Source organism: Rhopalosiphum padi, chromosome 3 (assembly GCF_020882245.1).
Source record: "Rhopalosiphum padi isolate XX-2018 chromosome 3, ASM2088224v1, whole genome shotgun sequence".
NCBI classification, from domain to species: Eukaryota; Metazoa; Arthropoda; class Insecta; order Hemiptera; family Aphididae; genus Rhopalosiphum; species Rhopalosiphum padi.
In genome coordinates, this window is record NC_083599.1 from 32,485,153 (window position 1) to 32,507,642 (window position 22,490).

At 31.5% G+C, this 22,490-nt stretch overlaps 3 protein-coding genes across 3 annotated transcripts; 2 read left to right on the forward strand and 1 right to left on the reverse strand.

Moving 5' to 3' along the window:
* The first annotated feature begins 237 nt into the window (after window positions 1–237).
* Window positions 238–1,394, forward strand: LOC132924985 (piggyBac transposable element-derived protein 3-like). Its single transcript, XM_060989422.1, is given in 3 exon segments — window positions 238–426; window positions 596–1,164; window positions 1,166–1,394. Coding segments are annotated over 3 exon segments (987 nt in total).
* A 2,539-nt stretch (window positions 1,395–3,933) lies between these two features.
* Window positions 3,934–4,946, reverse strand: LOC132924986 (uncharacterized). The gene has a single exon (XM_060989423.1). The coding sequence runs from the start codon at window positions 4,888–4,890 to the stop codon at window positions 3,934–3,936; it is 957 nt and encodes a 318-aa protein (XP_060845406.1). The 5' UTR covers window positions 4,891–4,946.
* A 10,649-nt stretch (window positions 4,947–15,595) lies between these two features.
* Window positions 15,596–18,197, forward strand: LOC132924987 (zinc finger MYM-type protein 1-like). Its single transcript, XM_060989424.1, has 2 exons — window positions 15,596–17,401; window positions 17,568–18,197. Exons 1-2 carry the CDS (start codon window positions 15,596–15,598, stop codon window positions 18,195–18,197), a joined length of 2,436 nt encoding a protein of 811 aa, XP_060845407.1.
* Window positions 18,198–22,490: the final 4,293 nt, after the last annotated feature.

A 22,490-nucleotide genomic window follows, 5' to 3' on the forward strand; every position in this document is an offset into this window, starting at 1 on the left:
GAAGAAATATGGAGAGCTTCAGAAAAAGTGTTTAAATAAAAATGGAACTTCCCTCATTGTGTTGCTGCAATTGATGTGACGCATGTTCGTATTAAGGCACCGGCTCATTAAGGTTCAGAATTTTTCAACTATAAGAAATATCACTCACTTGTTTTGCTAGCACTAGTAGATGGAAATAAAAAAATCATTTGTGTTGATAGTAACAGCATTATTGGAAAGCGTTTAACAAGCTTAAGTATGGGTATACCTCCAGATGAAGATTTAGGAGGAAGAAATTTACCCTATGTAATAGTTGGTGACGAGGCATTTCCTTTTAAAAAATATCTCATGAGACATTATGCTGGAAGTGCCCGGCGACTTAGAGAGGATGAACGTATTTTCAACTATGGTTCTCAAGAAGCAGAAATACTATGGAAAATACGTTTGGTATCCTTGCAAACACTTGGAGAGTATATCATAGCCTATTAGAATGTCGCATTGAACTCGCAGATAAAATAATTTTAGCAACTGTTGTTCTCCACAATTACGCACGTCAATTATCTACCCAAACCAATCTAGCGAATGTTGAAGAACAAACCAACGAAACTAACGTTAGCCAACAAATGGCATGGACATAAAATCACTAATTGCGATTCATATTATAATTGGGTCATTAAATTTTCCACGGGTACGAATGTACTGGGAGGAGACATTTAGAATTAATATTGTAGCAAATACTATGACTCGGGATCGTTTTTTTCAGCTCAGATTCAATTTACACATAATTGACAATAACAGTATCTCAATTAATAATAAAGATAAATTTATAAAAGTTCGACCTTTGTATGATTTAATAAAAAAAAAGTGTAATTGTTTAGTTATGGAACGAAACTTAAGTGTCGATGAACAAATGGTGGCATTTAAGGGCACCCTTTCGGTAAAGCAATATATGAAAGGGAAGCCATGTCCTTGGGGCATAAAAATATATGTACTTGCAGGACAAAGTGGTACAGTTTATGATTTTTTATTATATCAAGGTTCATCTACTGAAATAAATTCTGATTTACAAAAGCAATTTGGAATTGGTGGTGCAACTGTATTGCAATTAACAGAAGGAGTAAAAAAAAATTCTCATTTCTTATATTTCGATAATTCTTTTTCTTCGTTTCAATTATTTTAACGACTAACAGGAAGGAATTTATGCAGCTGGAACAATAAGGACAAATCGATTTGCAAATCCATCTCTATTGGTAGATAAAATAATGTCTAAAATGGGACGTGGAACATCTTATGAAATAAAATCTAAGAAAATCAATAACTTTTCTTTAGGCATATTGAAATGGTACGATAATAAACCAGTAAATATAGCATCTAATTTTATTACGTCTAGTGAAGTTGAAATTATAAAACGCTAGGACAAAAAAAAATAAGTTATATGTAGAAATATAAAGACCGGAAATTATAACGTTATATAACAAATCAATAGGTGGCGTTGACAAAATCGATCAACTTATAAGTACATGCTTTTGATTTGGTAGTGGCCAATTGCTGGATTCAATATCTAAAAGACGCAAAATATTTAAACATCCAAAAAAATAAAATCCTAGATTTGTTACATTTTCGGCTGCAGTTAGCTAATGGAATAATAAATTGTCGTAAACTAACAACTCCAAAAAGAAAAGGCAGACCTAGTAATACTTCTACTGATTGGAGTTCAAGATGTTCATCTAATTCTGAAGATGTATGCACACAGATAATTCCGCAAACAAATAAAAAAATAAAAACTGATAGTTCTATACCTCACGATGTAGTAAGATACGATACAATAGGTCATTTGCCTGGTGTTGGTAACTTGAAAAATCCAACAAAATGCAAGCATCCAAAATGTTCACGAAAACATCGAACGCACATTTTTTGCGAAAAGTGTAAAGTACACTTGTGTTTGGCTTCAGGAAGAAATTGTTTTGCTGATTCCTATATTAAGAAATAATATTATGAATATATACATTCAACTACTCAAGAAGAGTCGTATCTCAGGAAAGTATATAATAGGAAAAAAAATATTAGGAATATATTACATAGACATAGTGTTATTGGGAAAGTTTAACACAGGTAAAATAAAATTAGGAAAATATTATACAGGAAAGTAATACTTAGAAATATATGTAGGGGAGAGCGGGGTTAGTTGTTACAGTAAAGATATTTTGTACTTCGAATTATGGATCATTGTGGGGACTGGACGAAAAAATTGTGTTATGTAATAATATCGAGTACATTTTATCTGTGTTTAGAATTAACGACGTTTTTCTGTATTTTGTTATCAAAAGTAAATTTTGTTCCGTGACTTGCGTTTTTAATTACAACGCACAAACATACGATAAGATTATTTTGTCGTTTGTTTATTATGTAGTACTGCATCATATTCTAACAATAGAATTCAATTTCATTAATCCATTTCCAATAAATAAATTATCATACAAAAAAAAAACGATATGAGGAACGTTGTTACATTTCACAAGAGGCATGTTGTTACATGTTAATATAACGACTTGGTTTAATCAACATAAATATGTATATCATAAATTATTATTTATATAGCTATTTATTATTATTAAGATGGTTCGGACTTATATCAAAAAGACAAAAATCTAAGACTAATGTAGTGAGTTCTGATGAAGAGGATGATTATTTTTGTATAGTTTGTTTGGGAGCTTATTCAAAGTCGCAAGGGAGAAGATTGGATTGAGTGTACTTCGTGTAAGAAATGGGCACATGAAAAATGTGCTGGAAAATAAAATGTATTATTTTTTAATTGTAAGCATTGCACTTCAGACATGGACGAAGATTAATTACAAGTGGTTTTATTAAATTTTAATAATGTTTTTGTTATAAAAAAGGAAAATATTTTATTTATATTTTGTTACTATTTATTATGTTTTTAAATTAAATAGTGAAGAATAATTTAAAAATGAAGAATCGTTTATATTTTATTGTATACCTTGGTATAGGTATTTATTATTATGAAAATGTTTATCATTACTCTTACTGCTTATTTTGGGTAATAATATTTTAAAATATAGATTGTAACAATTTACCCCACTCCGAGGCAGGTTGTTATATTTTGACTTGGTGACTTTACCAGGATTTTTTTAGTATTTAAAAATAATTTTTTTTTCATTTTATTATCATAAAAAGGTACCTAAGAAGTTACTTAATAAAATAGTCTTTCAACAATTATGATCATAGTAAAAGAAAAATTATAAAAATTTGATATGTCAAAAGTGTAACAACTAACCCCGCTCTCCCCTAATAGGAAAATAATTGTAACTCAGTTTTGAATAAGAAAAAAATAAAGTAGGTAGGAAGGGTATGCAGTGTAAAGAGGAAAACAAAATAATATTAGTATTTTGCCAATATATATATTGTTAAATGTAATGTCCTAACTTACCAACGGTTAGTGTCTGCGACCTCCAGCATTTACTTTTTCATTCTCCGTCTCTCCGCTCCGAACGTCTAAACCTACTCAAATTATTTAGAGCCCTCAATATCTCTCCAAACCTTTTTTCCATCCTCATCTCTAACTCTGAAATCGTCATCAACAAAATTATTAAGCTTATTTTGGACGCTGGTTTTGCCATCTAATTAGCTGTCTTTTTGTTTTTGTTTATAATTTCTTCTTGTACTTCTTGTAATTAGTAAAATATTTTTCTTATATAATTGCTATATTTAAATGTTATATGTATCTTTCTTAGATGTGTATATATATAAGCTGTAAACCCTTAAGAAAATAATTGTTGAGCTAAAATGGTTTTATACCAGCAGCTAATAAAAAAAAAAAAAAAAACTTACCAACGGTTAGCACTTCACACATTACTTGTGGTGTGCAGTTGAGCTCATCATTAAAAATGGCCTGCTCTTTATTTAAAATAAATCTAATAAACTGCAAAGCCATGTTTACTTATGCACAATATATAAATTGATCATTGCCTTTTTTTCTGGCTGTAAATAATTAGGTGGTCTGTTGTTGATCTGGGAAATTGGTATTTGGTCATTATTGGGTCTTCTCCATCCTGACCCTCCGGTCTTCATGTTTTGTCGATCCGATCTATCGTTGTTTTCTAGTTCGCCAAGTTTTTCCCAGATATCTATAAATTTCCTTTCTTGAGTTGTTTGTATATAAGCTTGAATGGCGATTGGGAAGTGTTTTGCGATGAGGTTTATTGCCTGATCTTCGGTTAGTTTTGGTGAGTCTAAAAATCTGAGTTCCGACATCCAATGATGAAAATGTTCTTGGTAATTAGTTCGTATTGGGCGTTTGCCGGCCTCAGTGCATTTTATAAAAATTTCCCATTGCGTGTTTTCAGAAAAGAAATGTTTTAAGAATAGCTCCTTGAATGTTTCTTCATTCGGTGTGGCATCTTTGATCATACCAAACCACTTAGCTGCCTTTCCTTGTAAACAGTTCTCGATTACCACCATTTTATCTTCATCAGCAATTCTTTTGTGTGTGAAATACGTGTTGATTTCTTTTAGAAACTTCTTCGGATGGTCTGATGGTCTTTCTCCACTGAATGTCGGCATGTTAATTTCCACTGGTTGTGGCCGGTGAATTACGTCCCTAACTCTTTCTGGTGCTTCCGTAATGTTTTTAATCAGCCTGTCCTGCCTTGCCGTTTCGACTATAAATTTTGATTCTGCGTTGTTGATTAGCTGTCTCAATATTTCACACTGCTGTTCAGATGTGGCCTTTAATTCATCAATAGTTTTGCGTAGCTCTATATTATCTTGATGTAATTCCGTAATTTTTGTATTTGCCAAGGTTATCTTTCGTTCTAACTGCCTGAATTGTTCCATAGTTGGTATTGGGTCGTTCATAAGTTCAGCTTGTTTAGTCTTCCTTCGGCCAGTCATTCTGAGATTTTTTTTTTTTTTTTTGCTGTCTTCTGGTCGTGTTAAAATCCTCTTGTTGGGCGCCAATTGAAACGGTACTTACTATAAAGTACTATAGCCGTTCACCATTAATATGAATGCAACTGTGTTATATATAATAATTGATCCTTTATTTCTATTTATATAATATTTATGTGTTACAATATTCGGGGAGGGGAAATATTTTTCCCGCTTATATTTATATAATACGAAGGGAGTTCGCTGTTTTTTACAAATTTGTGGATGGAACAGATAATTGGACAAGGCCCGCTCAGATAAGTGGCGTCTAATCACAATCGCTGTTCGGATGAGCGAGGCCTAGGCAGGCGCGCTTGGGGGGACTTATTTTGTCAAGGTTGTCCTGAAAAGGACAATTTATTTTACACCTTGAAAGTCTTCTGGTTGTATATCCAAATGATAAGTCCTAGCGTCTGGTTAGTCGCCACTGTCCGTATCTCGCAAGCTCTTCGCTGCTGTTCGCTCCACCGGGCCAAATATCTATGCCGCTCGAATCTCTCGGTGGCGCATCGAGTATCCGCGTCGGAGTTCCGGTCTAAGCCATTCTCCGACGTCGAATATAACGAGAGGTTACCACCTAGATAATTCCGTGGAATAGATATATTAGGCAACCGGCAATACACGGGATCATATATCGGTCGTCTTTCGCTGGTCGGAGCACTTGAACGTCGTGAACAGGAGTCGGAGTCAGCGTCGTCGTTGGACCGTGCGATCGTTTTGTGGCGATGCTCTATAAGAGTTGCACACGGGATCGTACCGGTCGTTGTTCGCTGGTCGCGGGGTACTTGAGGTTTCTTCGAGTCTTCAGTCTTCGTTGTTGCTTGTTTGAAGGTTGAAGAAGAAATGAAGATGTGTGTTTTCTTGTGCTGAATCTTACTAGTCTAAGTACTACTATCCGTACCGACTAGTAAACACATCCATTCCCCGGTTGCATGTTGTGTCTTCTTTCGTGATGTGATTGATGATATCTCCGAAGTTTTTTGTGTTACAACTATGGGGAAGGTATTGTTGTCTTCGTCTTGACTTACCCTATCCGTTGATGTAGTTTTGATATTTCTATGATGTAAGGAAGTACTTGTAATTCCTTTCTAAGTCCAACTTTTGGTGTTTTTACTCTCGTTCTGTCCTGTGATTGGTTCTACTCGTCCTGTGCTGTGATTGGCTGTCATAAATAATAGTTGTTGGCTCTGTTAAGAGCCTTTTTTGTAGTGATTCTTTCTGTGCTGTTACAACATTAATTATAGAGTTAATTGAAATGACAACGCATTCAATAATAATTATTAAATTACTACCATATATACTACTATTTAGTATAGTTTTATAATATGTCATCATTCATCAAATAACACCTCAACAAAGTACAATGCCCATTGCTTAATATTTACGATTTAAAAAGTTAAGTTACTCTTAACTATGTTACATAACGAGTTACTTTTTTTTTAAATAATTTCTAAATAGGCAACCTTTAATTAAGATATTATCGCTTGTTTTGCTAGCACTAGTAGATGGAAATAAAAAATTCATTTGTGTTGATGTTGGGCAATATGGTAGAGCTAATGATGCAAGTGTATATAGTAACAGCATTATTGGAAAGCGTTTAACAAGCTTAAGTATGGGTTTACCTCCAGATGAAGATTTAGGAGGAAGAAATTTACCCTATGTAATAGTTGGTGATGAGGCATTTCCTCTTAAAAAATATCTCATGAGACATTATGCCAGAAGTGCCCGGCGACTTGGAGAGGATGAACGTATTTTCAACTATAGGCTCTCAAGAAGCAGAAATACTGTGGAAAATACTTTCGTTATTCTTGCAAACACTTGGAGAGTATATCAGTACGTAACTCTAATATTTGTTACTTTGTTGCATTAATTAATAATGTACAACGTTTTATATCAAGAGTAGTTGATTGCAGGTTAATTGATAAGCAATTAATGATATTTAATATTTCGTTTAAACACACAATTATTATGACAACTTCAAACTTAGCGAACTGTATGGCCAAACCCTTTGCTTCTGCAGCTTCTTGTTTTTTAGTACTTTCTCTAAATGCATTAAGAACTTTAAAAATATCAAAAAAATGATTTAAAAAAAATTTAATACCCTTGTGTTTTGAAACCCACTTTGTTTCACAATGTTGTGGTACTTTATACTTGGTTTCTTGTAAAAAAGCATGATGGCAAATTGTAGATACCGATTGGAATGCATAAATAGCTTCTAATAAACCAAGTATTTTATCTACCTCTTGAATATTTTTCGTTACATCAACTAGAATTAAGTTTAACCTATGAGCATGACAATGAATATATGGACATGGATTTTGTGCTAATTCCCTTATTTTTGTTTGAACACTAGAAAAAGCTCCGGATATTACTGACGCACCATCATATGATTGACTTACACAATTTGAAATATCCAAACCTACATTATTTAAAAAAAAATATTAAGCCACCACACAGTGCTTGAGCATTTAGTTCGTTCAATTCGACAAAACCTAAAAATTTTTCTTTAATTTTGCAATTGTGCAAATATCGAATACAAATACTCAGTTGTTCTGTTTTTGACTGATCTCTAGCTTCGTCTATAATTAAACTAAATATCTGGCTTCCAGTATGAACTTCATTTACTATTGATTGTAAAACAAGCTTTTATGTAGATTTTATTATATCATTTTGTATTTCAGGTGATTTGTATTTGCTATTTTTAGGTAATAATTTTAAAATTTGTTTTAAAATATTCATTTTCGATGGAAAGTAATTTTATAATTTCTAAAAAGTTACCTTCATTTACATCATGACGTGAACACAAACTTGCATCACAATTTTCACTATTAAATTCTTCTTTTCTTTCTTTTCGATGTTTTCGTAGTCCGATATCTTGCCGTGCACAATATAAAACACACCTTATTACACGTTAAAATAGCTCGATTTTTTATAACTTGCTCTTTGACTTGATTATTTATTTGAATCAAAACTGATCCAATTTTTTTGGTTGATAGCCATGCGCCATATTTAGCTATTGCATTTTTATGTGAAGTAGTATTATCATGTTTTTTAGTCATGTTACTTATATTTTTCCAATCAGAATATCCACCAGTAATTAGAACATCTTTTTCGATTTGCGAATGAGAAGGGAAATGACGACAATAATAACAAAATACAGCATTCATCTTAATTGAGTATTCCAACCATGGATACTTATTGTACCAACTGCTTTGAAAGCTACGTTGCTTCCCAGATATTAATGTACGAGGAAAACTAACGACAGGTTGTATAGTGGTTTCCTCACAAGTTACACTAATATCAAAAATGTTTAAATTCAATTGTTTATTTATATCTGATATTAGTATACGCGCACTTGATCCATGGCTGTCGGGCTATATTATGGTATACACTGGGCTTGGGTGCACTATACATTTCGTCGGATGCCGATTAACAGGAATTGATCGGTTATTGAACCGCAACACTCAAAATAAAAACGTGTCATTGACAGATTTGCAGAACTGATTAAAAACCATCGGGATTTAATTTTGTTAATTAAAACCGTATTAACAATATATTAATTCTATTATTTTAAATACATGTTATCGTTGTATACACTGCACATTTAATAGGATAAAAAATATTTTATTTTATTTGGAGAAAAGTGGGAAGGCCCGGGCCTACCAGGCCTACGCTACTGTACATTACGTGATTAAATTTACCGGACTTTAAGTCACATCAGTCAGAAACGGTTTTGCCTATATTTGCCTTGGAGTATAGGAGATTATATTATATATAATTATAATAATAATAAGAAGAAGTGAGGTGTTTCTTAACGAGACTTACCTCTTGTCCTTAACTTGAACTGCTGGCCTCTCGTACTGCTTAACTATCGGTTGTGATGTTATTGGCCAGTCAAGTTTAGTCTTGTTAAACAGCAGCAACATAAACTCCTCATTAAACTTAGAAATATGTTTAGGGATTAACTATGAGTGGGAAAGCATATATAACAAGCCATGACACGAAGTGTTCCTGCTAATCGCCATCCTGACTGCAGAGGCATTCCCGCCAACTGTCTCGTACAACTGTGGTAAGGACGAGATAATGAAAACCCAAATTCATTAATATTATGTGAGCAAGCTTTTATTTACTCTTTCCTGCTCCCTTTAACGCTTCCCGGAGAATGACATTGTATGACATTTCTCAAAGTTAAGAGTCAAGCCTGATGATTGTGACCAATCGACAAAATTATCAAAGTCACTTTGTAACTTATAACAATCTTTTAGGGTGGTTATTCGCATAAAAATCTTCATATCATCAGCAAAACAGAGCAGTTTGCTGTGAAACAAAACTTTAGATGTGCTATTGGCAAATAAGGAGAATAATATTGGAGACAAGTGCCTCATTGTGGAACACCAGAAGGGACAAAGAAAACATCAGAATAAACACCAAATACCTTGACTCTAGATATCTATTACTGAGAAACGACCTAAACCATGATTCACCAAACCCTGTGGCAATGAGTATTTTTATTAGTGTATCGTAGTTAACTAAATCGAATACCTTTTTGAAGTCGGTAAATATTACATCTAGTTGAGCATTATTTTTGAGAATAACAATTTCTGGTTTTTTTGTAGTTTGACTACGTTTATTTATTGTTTCAATCATAGTGTCTGAATATTTAGGGGAGAGCATAAGGACATCTTTTTTGTCTTTCCACTTTAGAACTATACCTCAGTCACTCTGTTGCGCCATGACTTATCCTTTTTTCAGTTTCTTTTGTACTACATCCTTTGGGTTTTGTTTTCTATTGGCCTTTAGTGTCCCAAATAAATGAGTATTTTGTTCCAAGAGTTTATGTGCCAAATTAACGCTCGTCTACCAGTTGTCCGTATACATTGTCCTACCAAAATTTAAATATTCATGTGTCAACTCCATAACTATTTTGTAGAAACTTCCAACCCTTGGACAGCTTCTTTACCTGCATATATTCGAAAGTCAACTGTAAACCCATCATGTACACATAATTTGAATATTTTAACACCATACCTATGTCTTTTATTTTTTAAATATTGTCGAAATGGAAGGCGCCCAATAATAATAGGAACCACTATCAACTAATTCGGAATCAAAAGTTTATTTAGATTTTTCAAAGGATTCTTGTGGTTTGTTATTAATGGGTTTAATGAACTTTTTTATACTATTTTGTTCTTTTTTTTTAGCGGCGATTTCCTCTGCTTTTCGTTTTCTATTCTGTGCTCCCCATTTTAATTAAATATTCTGTAATATTATATGGGAAATTAAAGGACATCATAACACTAAAATCAAGTTTGCTTAGATTTAAAGAAATATGGTATTGGTCCTACTTATAAATAGTAAGTATTTAATGAGATACAGACGTTTGAAAATATGCGTGTGACATCATACAGCCGAAGCCGAAACGGTGGCGTATCTTTAACGTGCAAAACTGTAGATTAATACAACAATATAATAAATACAATATTTCTTAAATTTGTTTATACAACCATAAGCGTTTTTTTTTTTTTATGACACTGGTGTAATTATAATTTCGATATACTTTCTAATTCTTTTAGAGTAGATAAAAATATTAGTCAATTTCATAAAATTTATCGAAGAAGGCTTAGCTTGTTAGAAACAAACGATAAGGTTAGCACGAAGCTGAACCACCTTACACGTCATACACTTGTATAAACGAATGACTATTATTGGAGTAATAGCCGTGTCAGGATTTATTACTAAAGAAAAAGGTTTTAACACTGGGTAAAATGGTGTATTTAACAAAGATAACAATTGACAGTAACAGTCAATATAACAAACACTAGAAAATATCAAAAGTGAGCAACGGCAGGACGCACGAAGCTGTACCAAGCCGTTGAGCGAAGCATAAGTGCAAAATGTTACAAAAACAAGGGCTTCGAACGAAGGCTTCCGTTGCTTACGCTGCGTAAACGGTTCAAGTTACCCAAAAAATATGTAGGAAAGAATTATTCCTCAATCCTCTTTAAATGATCTAAAAAAATGTCCGCAACAGTATATATCTATCTTTTAAGATTGACTCACTATAACCTTTTTTATGGTAATCAAATTCGGTCTTAATGAATGCATTATTGCCAATTATTTCCCAAAGAGTTTTATCAACATAATATTAATCCTTATCCAAATTAAATGTGTTGTTGATTAAAGGTTCGAATTCCCTGCAACGTCCAGTCGCCGTGCTGTTCCACTCTTTGACGCTGCAGGGAAACCGTACTTTACACGTCGAGTGCCACGGTATTTATGAAGCGCATATAGTGTGTTTCCGCGCCAAAACTGAGCCTCGAGTCCTCGACGCCGTCGGTCGACCGACTACGTGTCGACACCGGTTCCACGCGCCGTGCACCAATAAACGAAATACGAGCACTGTACTAACGTTCTCGGAATATTGAACAAAATAATCGGAAGTACCCAGAGGCGTGTGTCTGGTAGGCCCGGGCCTACCCTAATAAAAACCTTTAAGTATACTCAAAATATGCATTTTAAAATTATATTTATATAAGCACACTGAATACTGAATGTAAAATGTAACAAATTATTTTTATAACCAGGCCTGTCCTAAATTTTGGTCTTAGACACGCCTCTGGTAGTACCAAATAATAATAATTTTGTCGTAGACAAATGGGTATCAAATTAAATATATAATAAACGGTATGTAAAAATATGAATATAGGGTGTACCATAGTCTGCGAACATAAATATACACTTACTGTTATTATACATCCGAGCAAGATACACTCTGTACATTATTAAAATAAACTAAAAAATATTTCGTCAGAATATTATAGTAACAACATTAACAACGAAAATAATATGATAATAATATTATCGGAAATAGCATCGCCGTCACCGTCGTCAAATTAATTCAAACTCGCAATTGATTATATAAAATAAAACATAATAATATTATAGTTGGCACTTTTAATGGGCAACGAAGTGCACGGGATCAGATAGTTAATTATAATATAACATAAACTCGGATGAATGTTACATTATTTATTTTGCAGATTAATGATGTAGGTATTTTCCATTTCCAGTGTACAAATTGCGTTAATCGTATAATTAAACATTTTAATGACCCTAATAAAATATTTGTAATTTTTAAACAGTTGGTTTTTGAATAGGTATGTTGATGAAAATATTGTAGTCATGGTTTAAGAAATCTTTCTAGTTTATTAATTTAGTTATGTGATATCAGTTTCGATGTATTTGAAAAATATTTAAACTAACGAATTTCAGCCATTTCAGGTAAAAACTTTTAACGTGAACATAGTTCGCGGGCGCTACTCTAGACCGTTCGCATTCTGTCGGTATCGGCATCGGATCTGTGAATGTAATCATTGTATTATTGCAATCGCTATACAAATACAACTGCGACGGCGTTTGACAACGATGCACAACGGTAGTCCGCGGCGGCGGTCGGCGACGAGTACGATTAGAAATAATTATTTTATAGGCCGAAATACCGAATTCCTTAGCGCTCTCTATCGGGAGTAATTACGGCGTCACATATTTTATTATTTTCCGTAGCAGTGGGATATCTATAGTATTTATAATCAATGTTATTAATAAATAATTATTATTTATAATTATTCAATTTATTTAAGCAAGTTAATGTATTATTAGTGCCACTTTTAAATGCTGCTATTGTTTTAAGTTTGGGGTTAATGGAGAATTTGTTCTGATTTTTTGAACACGTGTTCATCATTACTCATATTTTGCATAATTGCTAAACAAACATTTTGATACAGTGTCATAAAATACTGAATAGATTTTTCATAATCCTTGACTTTAAAATATTAACATTTTATAATGGTCACTAATAATATAAAATGAAATGAAGTAAGGATTCATTTGTTACTAGGGCCCGGTTTTAATGCAAACAATTAATTGTAGAATATGAACATATTTATGCATCAATAATAGTCAATATATATATATTGTCTGTAAATATGTTAAAGCATAGAAATACTTTGAAAATTATATTAAGTATTTAAAGATGTATTTATTATGAAAAAATTGAAATGTCATCAATATAAGGAATTATAAATTTATAATTATAAAACTGAGTTAAGTTAAAGTTATTTTAATTAATGTTTATAACATTAAAGTTATAACATATTGAATTTGTATCCACGTGTATACATTTTACTTCAATAGGTATGCAATAAGATTATAATTTATAATATTAGCTATATAAATAGAAATAGCTTAAGGAAATGTTGATCATGTATTTAATCAAAATTATTTTAAGTGTAAAAAAATAGGTACATTATGTTAAAAATCGGGCCCTTATAGCTTGAAATAAGGTGTTTAACAAATAATGATTATATTATACCGTGGTACACTTAACATGGATTACATAATCATTGAATTTATAAATATGTCATGTTCCAAAATTAACTGAAATCTACATGAATCCTTTGTCATCGAGCGGCAGGAATCGTCAGGTCCCAACAAAACGCACTAGGGTGACATCTAGAATTAGAACTCTTGTGAGTCGTTAATCCGGTCGACCGGATGCGTTTTAACTGGACCCGCCAAAACCAGAGGCGGAACTAGGGGGGGGAAGCCGGGGATTGATCCCCGGGCGTAAAATTTTAATAGGCGTAATTTTTTTGTAGGTATTTAAATTAATGTTTGGTTTTAGAAGTTTTTTTCTAATTTTTTATTAAAATATAATTACAATCTATACACAAACAATAGGTATTATTAGGTACAATATTTTTATTTCACTTAATAATGATAAATAAAAATAAAATCATTCATGGCGTAAAATAATTAATCATTCTATTATTAGATCGCGTAGCTGCGCGATCGGCGGCGTACGTCGACGGTCGACAGTACATATAGATTATAGAGACAGACTAATAATACAAATTAAATATAAACATATATTATCAATAATAAATATAAATATAATAATTAATATGTACGTTATCGTCGACGCGCGGCGATGACGCGGATAAAAATAGTACAAAATTAATTACCACAGACCACAGTGACAAATTCTACCATTTGCCATTTGAAAGCGCGGCTGAACCTCTCTGCGCACGGAATAGCCAGTTAGTTATAGACAATAGACATCATTTTAGTTAAAGGTAAGATTATAAATAGATTCGTATAAGTATAAGTAATAAGTATATACCTACTATAGTCTATAATTATTAAGATTCTGAGTGATAGTGTCAAACTAGGTATTTATTAATGCTGTGTTTTCGTTAAAATGTCTGGTCTGATACCTACACAATAACTTTTATAAGATTATCAATCAACGTACGATATAATATTATATCTGTTTATTGAAAATTATGTTAATATTTTATAATATTATTATATATTATAATATTTACCAAGATGGTTATACATTTGTTTATGTTTAAAAAAAAAGATTTTATTTTTATAATTTGATTACATTTTTTATTGGCCTAAAATCTAAATTTTTGTATCTTTATCAGAATAAACGAATTTATATTTCATTATAAAGGTCTATTATAATTGAGGCACACAGAACCAAAACAGCAAAAGTGTTTTTATATAGGACAGGTGCCTATTCAAGTTTTGATTATTTTGCAACATTTTTTTTTCTTATAAAATCCACTCTAAGGAAAATAATAAACTCACGTTTTATATATAATTTCTTGCTTTTTAAACTAACTATCAAGCATTAACTCAATTAACGTTGATTAAGTTTTAATGTGGGTTAGGCCACTCAAATTTTTAAAAATATTTAGGCATACCAATGCTATGCTATTTAGTCCGATTCATTGAAAATTTGTTAATCACTTTAAACTAAATCTTTTTGATATAGTCTAAATTTGGTTACACCACAGTCCACAGAATAGTTTAATTATAATATATATTATTATTGTTTATATTAATGCCTTAAACTGAAATTGATGAAAAAATAAAATTATGTTTAATTATTTTTTAAATTAAGGTTTATTATGTAAATAGTAAATATATAAAAATATAATACCTATATAATTGTTTAATGTTTACTATTGCAGACTGAATACAAACAAAAATAAACAGTTTCTATTTAAATACCCTATTTCGAAAAAAAAATATGTAACCACTTTACGTTTTTAATGTTGTAAAAAATTTTAATTCCATAAACTAAATAAAGATATCTAGTTGCATTCATCGCTTCAGTGGTTTTAATTAGTAAAATTATATTATGATTTATGTTAATATGTTATTATATTAAATTATATTATATTATATTATTTTAAAAAAAGCAGCAACTTTAAATTATTGGCGTATTTGTTTTATAAAATAGTATTTTTCCATCCAATTTTGGATAACTTAAAAAAAGGAAAAAATATAAAACGAGAGATTATTTTTTGTAGATTTTTATTGGTGCTATGAGCCTCAATTTATAATGTATTGTAAATTGTAATAAAGAGTGTAACAATATATCTACATATTACCTTAATTCGTAAATGTAGTTAATTATTCAATATTTTATAATTTTAATTATATTACAGTAAACAATATAATATTAATTTAAGTAATTCAATAATTATAATTCTTAATGATATCAATACATTTTTTGCTTCACTCAGAACTTAAGACTGATTTTATTAAATTTTTAAAATTTCAAAAAAAAATGTTAATACATTTAAGGACGAAAATGTCAAAGAGGCCTCCAGGTTCATTTTTTCACAATAGAAAGCAGAAGATAGAAGCTGAAAAGATACAATTAGCAAAACAGTGGGAAAAAACGCGGAAAAACTGGTTAAAGTGTGAAAATGTGGATAAGTCTGAAGATTCTTTGGATGTTGATGTCAATGAAGTAAATATTGAACAACATGAAAATGAAAACACGATTATAAAAGAACCATTACCATTGATAAGTTGTAATAGCAATTTAAATGAAAAAATTACTAATGACGATTCTTTGGATGTTAAGATAAATGAAAAAAATATAACTGTCAATGACTTAGAACTCATAACATTTAATATAAGTGAGAATTGTCATCAAGTTAATAATGAGAATACTTTTGAGGTATCTTTAGAAGGTCAAAATAAGTATGAACATTTTAAAGCCACACATTATCCTGAAATTTTATTTGACAATCCTCGTTCTTGGTCTCCTGTTAATGATAAACTGCGTTGTATACTTATTCTTCATGGACCAAATCGAGGGATGACAGCACCTAAACCGTTCAAAAATCATTGGTTTTTTAAACAAATGAATAACGGTGAAAAGTGTGACAGAACGTGGATGATGTATTCTGAACCTAATGAGGCGATTTTTTGTTTTTGTTGTATTTTATTTGGAACTAAATCAAGTGCATTAACAGATCCTAAACAAGGTTTTACAAACTGGAAAAAAATGGAACGTTTAAGGGAACATGAAAATTCTTCAGACCACGTTAAAAATTTCCTTGAATGGAAAATGTTTGAAAAAAAATTAAAACATGGTGGAGCTATTGATGACTGCTTACAAAATCAAATAAAATCGCAAGTAGCTAAATGGAGACACATTTTAAAAGCAATATTGAATGCAATACTGTACTGTGCCAACAATAATTTAGGATTAAGGGGACATTCAGACATACCTGGGAGTCCATCCGCAGGTCACTTTCTTAATTTGTTAAGTTTGATTAGTAAATATGATCTAATATTAAAGGAACACATTGATTCACATAAGAAAGGTTCTATAAATTACTTTTCTCATAAAATTCAAGATGAGTTTATAGCTTTGTTGGCCAAAAAAGTTCGAAATGAAATTATACATCAAATTAAATCTGCTAAATATTATACAATAATGTTTGATTGCACACCAGATGTATCTAGAACAGAGCAAATGAGTCAAGTTATAAGATATGTTCGTGTCACTGGTGGTAAAGTATTTGTAGAAGAAAGTTTCTTAGGCTTTATAGAGTCTCATGAAAAAACTGGTAATGGTTTGACTACTGAAATATTACATCAGATATCTCTAGATGGTTTAGATATTCAAAATTGTAGGGGCCAAGCGTATGACAACGGATCAAATATGGCAGGGAAGTACAATGGGGTTCAAGCAAAAATTTTAGAAAAAAATCAATTAGCAACATTTATACCTTGTACAGCACATTGTTTGAATTTAGCAGGTGTAAATGCTGTAGGATCAAATAAACAAATGCAGCTATTGTTCGGTAAAATTCAACAACTTTTTAATTTTTTTTCTGGTTCTACCTTACGTTGGGAAATATTGATGAAATCATTGAAAGTAACTCTTAAACCCTTTTCGGATACTAGATGGTCCTCTAAAGCTGCTGCGGTAAAGGCCCTTTATAAACAATTACCTGATGTGAAATGTGCTTTGATTAATATTATTGAAAATGGAAATCTTGAATCAAAACCAATTGCAAAAAATTTACTTAATTTAGTGGATCATGAATTTATTTGTCTATTAACGGTTTGGAATTCTATACTATCAAGTATTGATTGTGTAAATGTATTTCTTCAAAAAAAAACAATAACAGTATGTCAAGCAGCAAAAATGATTCATGGATTAATAAAAGAAATAACTGACTTAAGAAATAATAGAATTCAAATATTATTCCAAGATGCTGAACAAATAAGTGTAAAAATGAGTATTTCCCCTTCATTTCCAGAAAAAAAGGAAAAAAAGAGCAAAAAGAATGGATTTTGATGAATCTGCCGATGAATGGAACGTTTCTGCTAAAAATAATTGTTTAATTAATTTGAAAAACGTCTGTGATGTTTTGCTTTCACACTTGGGCTGGAGATTTGAAACATTGAATAATGTATCCTTAGATTTTAGTTTTCTGACTGGATCTGAACTATTCGAAAAAGAAACAGACCAATTAGTCAAAGCAGCAGCTGATTTAGCCTTAAAATATAATAAAGACTTAAACGCTTCAGAACTAACCGAAGAAATAATACATTTTAAGCATCATGCCATAAGTGCATTACCCAGTATTAAAAATACAACACCATTAGAACTATTAGAGTTTATTTTTGAGTATTCTATGGCTAGTATTTTTCCAAATATTTGCATAGCGCTTCGGCTTTATTTAACATTGCCATGCACAACAGCCACGTGTGAACGGAGTTTCAGCAAACTGAAACTAATCAAAACTTATTTACGTTCCACAGTAAATCAAACTAAACTGACTAATCTTGCGTTATTATCTATAGAAAAAGAAATATCAAACTCCATCGATTTCGATTCAGTTATAAACGACTTCGCTGAAGTAAAAGCCAGAAGAATAAAGCTTTAAATTTATTTAAATATGTAAAGTGTAATGAAAGTAGCAGATTTGTAAATAAAAAATGTTTTAATAAAAAAGTTCTTTCATATTGAATTAAACAAGTGTATTATTAATTATTTTAATAGTTAGAAAAGATAGAGCATACTCTTTAGCATACTTTAATAGTAGTGTAAAAATCAGAATAACTTTTATTTAGTTTAATTATTGTAACACAAGTAATAAGTAATAAGATTTTATGAGTATCAGAGTATGAACTAGCTAGATATTTTTAACTATGTTAGTTAACATTATTATGTGTTTAAAAATCAATAAGTATGTAGTATGTAAAGTATGTTTGTAATTTTAGTTCCATTTATTAGAAAACAATTAAAGGGAATGATATATTTTCAGTCTTGGTCTATGATTGGGCGTAATTTTAATATTTTCCCCGGGCGTAAAAAATCTTAGATCCGCCTCTGGCCAAAACGCATGGTGTGGCAGTGCCCTAATATACGACTCGTATACTAGTATAGGTAATATAGCCTATAGGTACGTATTATAATATTTTTTATTTTGTGCAAATTGTGCAATATACTCATTTACTTGTTTGCAATAATTGCATTTAAAAAGTAGTTAAGACTACGCTTGTCGTGGATAAAGAAAAAAGAAAAAATACATTAAAAGGTGGAGCTGAAAAGTTACGAATGAAACAGCATGCTGAACTAAAAGCTGCAGGGAGTGATCCTAAACAAACAAAAATAAATAGTTTTTATTTATTATTTATAAAATCATAATAATTTATTATATTTTTTTCAAAATATAGTTAATGAAACTATGACTTCATCTTCATCTTCAAATTGCAATGAAAAATCAAAAATTATTGAGTTGAAGTCTCAAAATGCACCGATTCCTGTAATTCAAGAATCTCTTTTATCCACGGTTCGTATTTCGTATAAATAAATTAAATTAAATTTTTTGTTTTAGTAATATAACTTAACTAATATTTTGTATTTACTTACTAAGGAATCAAAACTTGATCATTTTTCAATATCAATTTTACAGGAATGTCAGGAAATGGAAAGTAGACAATTGGTAGATGATGAAATGGAATCTGTACCGACCGTACCCACTGGTAACTTGCCAGTATTTGATAATCCATCGGTACGGTATAAATAGTATAATAGTATAAATTAATTGAATATTTTGTTATACATTTGAGCAGTAACAATTCATTTTTGTTCTTAATATTCTAATATTCTAATGTAATTAAAATTATTGATGAATTGTGGAACCTTACAAATTCTTGATTATGCATGTACAGAAAACTAGAGGATACCAAACAAAATAATATTTAAAATAACTTGTTAATGCCCAACTTTGTAAAAATTAACAAATATTCAATTGAGTAGTGATTAGTGAGGAGTGATATTTCTTATTGTTTTCATTTTATAATTTTTGAATTTTTTATACTGTTAATTAAAGTTGTAATTCATGATTTAAGTAAGAATTTTAATAAAATTAGTCTTTCAAATTAATCTTACACTGAACAATTTATGTTGGGAGAACTTAACTTAGGAATTTATTGTTCAATTTTGACTGTTTTAGATTACTGACACAGATAATGAAATAGTTGTTTCAACAGAGATAATTGATATTAATATTTTTATGAAACTGATGGTAAAAACCTACACAATTTTTTTAAATCTCATCCTATACAATTGTTGGAAAATATTTTATTCAACCCAAAAAAAGTATACTACCGTGTACACAACAATGTTACATTTAAGAGAGAGTATCAATGTTGGAAAGCTCGAGTCGCGCGTCTACTTGTTCTTTAAATCTATCGCGGAAAGTGGGCCACAAACGGAAATCCCCGTCGAACTCGGGGAGCGGAATTGCCGGTAGTCGCGATAACGGATTTTGGTCACTTTCCTGAGGAGAGTTGGACGATCCTAACTTAGTCTAAAGGTACGACATGTCGATTGCCTCAACACCCTTAGGAACTAATTTCGCCGCCGCGACCTTGCAATCACTAATACATTTACGTATTTCAGCTGTCAAACCGTCATCATACTCGGATAATCTATCTAAATCGGTTAAGCCGTCTAACACCGCATCATCTTCAAGCCTAAACTGCGTCCACAAGGAATCTAAATCGGCGGTTAAATGTGTAAAGGTCGGACCTAGGTCGGGTTCGTCTACAACTGTAAATGTGGTACTGGTTGTTTCGCCAACGCCGGACTTACCTTTGTTTTGGCTTGTGGACGGCGATGACTAGGGTTCTGACTATGACGAGGAGAGGGTAGGGTTAATAAATAAAATAAAACAACGATATATATAAGTCTTACAAATAATATTTCATATAAAAAACATATTACTAACGGGCAAAGACAATCCGTCTTGATTATACTAACACATAATAATAATATAATAAAAAGAAACGGTCCGTAGGGAACGAGGAGAAAGCTGGACCACTTCTTATGTTGGTCTGGAACTGAACCGGAACTGGTGAATATTGAAAAAAATGTACAGCTGCAAGTGACCGGAGCCGGAACTGGTCACGGGATCACTCTCCGTTCCGAAACTGGCCACGGAAGATAACAGACAAAACCGGAGTAATAGAAGGAAAAAAAACGTGCTTCTCTTCAGCTTTACAACAACATAACGTCAAAACTTCTTAATAATAATAACAACATATAACAGACGCGAGCGAGCGCATGACATCGACAATAAACGGCGGCCATATTATTGTTTTTCTCTAACGTCGCGCAGTATTGCCGGACGCCACACGTTCCAGCTGAACGGGCGGCGCTGCTTTCTCGACCAAGGGGAATGACTGTGGCATGTATGCCAACTTGCATAAACACTGGTAAAAATCTATGTGATCTATTATGTAAAGTATTGGAAGATATGAACTTGGATGTTAAAAAATGTGTTGGAAGTTCGACTGATGGTTCGAGTAACATGCGTGTACAGTATAATGGATTTTCAGCATGGCTAAATAAAGTAAGTCCAGACCAAATTGTTTCGTCGTACATAACACTTTATGTAGTGATACTATTTTCCTGTTTTACCAGAGAATATACAGAAATTGTATGACCACAGTTGGCGTTTATAATTCACATCGCCACTCGGGATATGTGGGAGTGGAAAATTTTGCTGAAAATCAAAAGTTAATGTTTCTACAAATTCATCTGCTTTAGCATTTTCACAATATAACTTTAAATTAGTGTAAAAAACTTCTGCTTTACGTAAGTGAACCTCTTTTTCAACTTCCAACTGTTGTTTTATTTCTGGGTCGATTTCATGCTCAACTAGGACTTTCAACCTATCATATGTTTGGCAAGTATCTGTCCTAGGATAGCCGAAGGATAAATTAAAGTTTTCTTTCATATATTTTTCTACAATTTATATTTCACGATAGGTTTGCATGTTAAATCGCCATTTTCTAATTTTTCATATGTATCTTTATCATGCAATTGCAAAAACAATTTGTACATTTTAGAAATATTAAGATCAGATAACAAGTATTGTGTAATAATAAAAACAATAGTAAAAACAACTAAAAAAAGATCGTTTTATCTTTAATTCTTTTAATTATCTAGTTTTTGTATTATAACATGAAAACAACCAGTGATTGAGTGTTAACCTATATTTTATTAAATATATATATATATATACATGAACGGGCTATGAGCCCAATAGTACAACACAATTAGTAATGAATAAGAATATTATAACAATAAATAGGTAAACGCTATTATATACAAATAAAAATAAAACAAAAATTAAACAAAGGTAAAAACAGTAATAAGTAATAACAGATTAAGTACTAAAAAATAAAAATAAAACTTTCTAAGAGAAGCATAGGTGCTCGTTACAAATGCGCATCATACGATGGATTGGATTATTTCTACCATAGTTGGTGCTGTGGAAGGGAACAACAAAGGGAGAATTCGACCTTATTAAGCGTAAATTAATTAGAGAAAGCAGAGAGGGAGCATCCACACGTCCATCAATCAGCTTATGCAAAAATACCAAGTTAGCAACAACTCTTCTATCTGCTAGGGACAAGAGTCCAAGTTTATTCATCACTGGCCAATAATCATGTGGTGGATGTGGAATTTGCAAAATAAATGACGCCGAAGAACAAAAACGCCTCTGGACCCTCTCAATGCAAGAAGAGTCTGCTGCCGTAAAAGGGTCCCACAGAATGGAAGAATATTCTAAAAGAGGCCGTACAAGGGAGCAATATAAAGCTTTGAGAAAACTAGAGAGCCTAAATTATTTTGAAGTGCGTATAACAAAGCCGAGCATCTTTAA